General features: G+C 56.3%; 1 protein-coding gene across 1 annotated transcript; it reads right to left on the reverse strand.

The window, feature by feature from the left end:
* Positions 1-2,060: 2,060 nt before the first annotated feature.
* On the reverse strand, positions 2,061-3,119 carry LOC136624824 (uncharacterized; the record flags this gene model as incomplete). Its single annotated transcript, XM_066598750.1, has 1 exon — positions 2,061-3,119. A coding segment is annotated over one exon (1,059 nt), but the record flags the coding sequence as incomplete, so codon positions are not given.
* Between the last annotated feature and the right edge of the window lie 2,161 nt (positions 3,120-5,280).

Below are 5,280 nucleotides of genomic sequence, written 5' to 3' on the forward strand. Positions count from 1 at the left end.
CTAATCATGTCATGTTATTATATACCTCCAACCATACATTTGTATCCCACCTACATATATGGGGGAAATGTACATCATATCCTAATATGCGGTGTATTGAAGCAGGTAAGTTACAATCGCAATTGGCACAGTGTAACACACACATGCACAATTTTGAAATCAATCCTGGTATTTATTTACATACAACCTAACACAGGACAGATAATAATAGCGATCTCTATCTCCAAAAAGGGAGAAAGAGGGCAACCAGGCGGTCATGTCTACCTCATAACCCTGTAATTACCTAAAATTTGGAGAATCAATGATTTCCATTATTTACAAGATACAATATATCACACATGTACTGTATTAATTGTACCATAGACAACAAATAAGGACAGAGAAGATGTCTAACATGCTAACTAATGTCTTTATTGATAATACATATAGACTTTTCAAAACAGAATAAAAAATATGGCCACAGCCGACGTGGGACGAGGGAACCAGCGATAGAGTAATCCTGTGGTAATAATGTCATGTTTAATGCAGGTGGGCTTCGGCCCACACTACATGCCCCAGTCAGACTGGGGTTCTTTAGAAGTGGACACAGATGCATTTACAACTCCCTGTGGACCCACAGCATGGGTGGGTGCCAGGAAGCCACCGGCGGTACATAAATACATCCCATTGCAGTGCCCAACACAGCTGATGTTACGTCAGCTGTAATGCAGGTGGGCTAAAAATTCATTTGATTACACTGTAGGCGAGGGCCCCAAAAAATTGGTGTATCAACAGTACTAATGTACCTGAGAAAAATTGCCCATGCCCAACCAAGAGGGCAGGTGAAACCCATTAATCGCTTTGGTTAATGTGGCTTAATTGGTAACTAGGCCAGGAGGCAGCCCAGTTAAAATAAAAATTGGTTGAGGTGAAAGTTTCAACGCTTTAATGAGCATTGAAACGTATAAAAATTGTTTAGAAAAATTATATGACTGAGCCTTGTGGGCCTAAGAAAAATTGCCCGTTCGGCGTGATTATGTGAGGTTTCAGGAGGAGGAGCAGGAGGAGGAGGAGGAGGAATATTATACACAGATTGATGAAGCGAAAAGGTCCCTGTTTTTGATGGGGATACAGAACGATGCTTCCATCCGCGGGTGCAGCCTACGTATTGCTTAGGTATCGCTGCTGTCCGCTGGTGGAGAAGAGAAGTCTGGGGAAATCCAGGCTTTGTTCATCTTGATGAGTGTTAGCCTGTCGGCACTGTCGGTTGACAGGCGGGTACGCTTATCTGTGATGATTCCCCCAGCCGCACTAAACACCCTCTCTGACAAGACGCTAGCCGCAGGACAAGCAAGCACCTCCAGGGCATACAGCGCGAGTTCAGGCCACGTGTCCAGCTTCGACACCCAGTAGTTGTAGGGGGCAGAGGCGTCACGGAGGATGGTCGTGCGATCGGCTACGTACTCCCTCACCATCCTTTTACAGTGCTCCTGCCGACTCAGCCGTGACTGGGGAGTGGTGACACAGTCTTGCTGGGGAGCCATAAAGCAGTCAAGGGCCTTAAAGAGTGTTGCCCTGCCTGTGCTGTACATGCTGCCTGATCTCCGCGCCTCCCCTGCTACCTGGCCCTCGGAACTGCGCCTTCGGCCACTAGCGCTGTCGTATGGGAATTTTACCATCAGTTTGTCCGCCAGGGTCCTGTGGTATAGCAACACTCTCGAACCCCTTTCCTCTTCGGGTATGAGCGTGGAAAGGTTCTCCTTATACCGTGGGTCGAGCAGTGTGTACACCCAGTAATCCATAGTGGCCAGAATGCATGTAACGCGAGGGTCACGAGAAAGGCATCCTAACATGAAGTCAGCCATGTGTGCCAGGGTACCTGTACGCAACACATGACTGTCCTCACTAGGAAGATCACTTTCAGGATCCTCCTCCTCCTCCTCAGGCCATACACGTTGAAAGGATGACAGGCCAGCAGCATGTGTACCCTCACCAGTGGGCCAAGCTGCCTCCTCCTCCTCCTCCTCCTCCTCCTCCTCCTCCTCCTCCTCCTCCTCCTCCTCCTCCTCCTCCTCCTCCTCCTCCTCCTCCTCCTCCTCCTCCTCCTCCTCCTCCTCCTCCTCCTCCTCCTCCTCCTCCTCCTCCTCCTCCTCCTCCTCCTCCTCCTCCTCCTCCTCCTCCTCCTCCTCCTCCTCCTCCTCCTCCTCCTCCTCCTCCTCCTCCTCCTCCTCCTCCTCCTCCTCCTCCTCCTCCTCCTCCTCCTCCTCCTCCTCCTCCTCCTCCTCCTCCTCCTCCTCCTCCTCCTCCTCCTCCTCCTCCTCCTCCTCCTCCTCCTCCTCCTCCTCCTCCTCCTCCTCCTCCTCCTCCTCCTCCTCCTCCTCCTCCTCCTCCTCCTCCTCCTCCTCCTCCTCCTCCTCCTCCTCCTCCTCCTCCTCCTCCTCCTCCTCCTCCTCCTCCTCCTCCTCCTCCTCCTCCTCCTCCTCCTCCTCCTCCTCCTCCTCCTCCTCCTCCTCCTCCTCCTCCTCCTCCTCCTCCTCCTCCTCCTCCTCCTCCTCCTCCTCCTCCTCCTCCTCCTCCTCCTCCTCCTCCTCCTCCTCCTCCTCCTCCTCCTCCTCCTCCTCCTCCTCCTCCTCCTCCTCCTCCTCCTCCTCCTCCTCCTCCTCCTCCTCCTCCTCCTCCTCCTCCTCCTCCTCCTCCTCCTCCTCCTCCTCCTCCTCCTCCTCCTCCTCCTCCTCCTCCTCCTCCTCCTCCTCCTCCTCCTCCTCCTCCTCCTCCTCCTCCTCCTCCTCCTCCTCCTCCTCCTCCTCCTCCTCCTCCTCCTCCTCCTCCTCCTCCTCCTCCTCCTCCTCCTCCTCCTCCTCCTCCTCCTCCTCCTCCTCCTCCTCCTCCTCCTCCTCCTCCTCCTCCTCCTCCTCCTCCTCCTCCTCCTCCTCCTCCTCCTCCTCCTCCTCCTCCTCCTCCTCCTCCTCCTCCATCTCCTCCTCCTCCTCCTCCTCCATCTCCTCCTCCTCCATCTCCTCCTCCTCCATCTCCTCCTCCTCCATCTCCTCCTCCTCCATCTCCTCCTCCTCCATCTCCTCCTCCTCCATCTCCTCCTCCTCCATCTCCTCCTCCTCCATCTCCTCCTCCTCCATCTCCTCCTCCTCCATCTCCTCCTCCTCCATCTCCTCCTCCTCCATCTCCTCCTCCTCCATCTCCTCCTCCTCCATCTCCTCCTCCTCCATCTCCTCCTCCTCCATCTCCTCCTCCTCCATCTCCTCCTCCTCCATCTCCTCCTCCTCCATCTCCTCCTCCTCCATCTCCTCCATCTCCTCCATCTCCTCCATCTCCATCTCCTCCATCTCCATCTCCTCCATCTCCATCTCCTCCATCTCCATCTCCTCCATCTCCATCTCCATCATACTGTCTTCCCCCGGCTCTGTTTCCGAGCACAAAGCGTCTGCCTTTATGCTTTGCAGGGAACTTCTCAAACTTTCCAAGGACCTGGCAGATGTCTGCCAACCAGGCCCACTTTTCTGAAAATAATTGAGGAGGCTGACTCCCACTGCGCCGCCCATGTTGGAGTTGGTATTCCACTATAGCTCTACGCTGCTCATAGAGCCTGGCCAACATGTGGAGCGTAGAGTTCCACCGTGTGGGCACGTCGCACAGCAGTCGGTGCACTGGCAGATTAAACCGATGTTGCAGGGTGCGCAGGGTGGCAGCGTCCGTGTGGGACTTGCGGAAATGTGCGCAGAGCCGGCGCACCTTTCCGAGCAGGTCTGACAAGTGTGGGTAGCTTTTCAGAAAGCGCTGAACCACCAAATTAAAGACGTGGGCCAGGCATGGCACGTGCGTGAGGCTGCCGAGCTGCAGAGCCGCCACCAGGTTACGGCCGTTGTCACACACGACCATGCGCGGTTGGAGGTTCAGTGGCGCAAGCCAGCGGTCGGTCTGCTCTGTCAGACCCTGCAGCAGTTCGTGGGCCATGTGCCTCTTATCTCCTAAGCTGAGTAGTTTCAGCACGGCCTGCTGACGCTTGCCCACCGCTGTGCTGCCACGCCGCGCGCCACCGACTGCTGGCGACGTGCTGCTGCTGACACATCTTGATTGCATGACAGAGGTTGCGTTGGAGGAGGAGGGTGGTTTAGTGGAGGAAGCATACACCGCCGCAGATACCACCACCGAGCTGTGGCCCGCAATTCTGGGGGTGGGTAGGACGTGAGCGGTCCCAGGCTCTGACTCTGTCCCAGCCTCCACTAAATTCACCCAATGTGCCGTCAGGGAGATATAGTGGCCCTGCCCGCCTGTGCTTGTCCACATGTCCGTTGTTAAGTGGACCTTGGCAGTAACCGCGTTGGTGAGGGCGCGTACAATGTTGCGGGAGACGTGGTCGTGCAGGGCTGGGACGGCACATCGGGAAAAATAGTGGCGACTGGGAACTGAGTAGCGCGGGGCCGCCGCCGCCATCATACTTTTGAAGGACTCCGTTTCCACAACCCTATACGGCAGCATCTCCAGGCTGATAAATTTGGCTACGTGCACGTTTAACGCTTGAGCGTGCGGGTGCGTGGCGGCGTACTTGCGCTTGCGCTCAAACACTTGCGCTAGCGACAGCTGGACGGTGCGCTGAGAGACATTGGTGGATGGGGCCGAGGACAGCGGAGGTGAGGGTGTGGGTTCAGGCCAGGAGACGGTAGTGCCTGTGTCCTCAGAGCGGGGTTGGATCTCAGTGGCAGGTTGGGGCACAGGGGGAGAGGCAGCGGTGCAAACCGGAGGCGGTGAATGGCCTTCGTCCCACCTTGTGGGGTGCTTGGCCATCATATGTCTGTGCATGCTGGTGGTGGTGAGGCTGGTGGTGGTGGCTCCCCGGCTGATCTTGGCGCGACAAAGATTGCACACCACTGTTCGTCGGTCGTCTGCACTCTCAGTGAAAAACTGCCAGACCTTTGAGCACCTCGGCCTCTGCAGGGTGGCATTGCGCGAGGGGGCGCTTTGGGAAACAGTTGGTGGATTATTCGGTCTGGCCCTGCCTCTACCCCTGGACACCGCACTGCCTCTTGCAACTTGCCCTGCTGCTGCCCTTGCCTCCCCCTCAGAAGACCTGTCCTCAGTAGGCGTAGCAAACCAGGTGGGGTCAGTCACCTCATTGTCCTGCTGCTCTTCCTCAGAATCCTCGGTGCGCTCCTCCCTCGGACTTAGTGCCCTTACTACTACCTCACTGATAGACAACTGTGTCTCATCGTCATCGGCCTCCTCACCCACTGAAAGGTCTTGAGACAGTTGCCGGAAGTCCCCAGCCTCATCCCCCGGACCCCGGGA

This window comes from Eleutherodactylus coqui, chromosome 4, assembly GCF_035609145.1.
Source record: "Eleutherodactylus coqui strain aEleCoq1 chromosome 4, aEleCoq1.hap1, whole genome shotgun sequence".
Taxonomy (NCBI): Eukaryota; Metazoa; Chordata; class Amphibia; order Anura; family Eleutherodactylidae; genus Eleutherodactylus; species Eleutherodactylus coqui.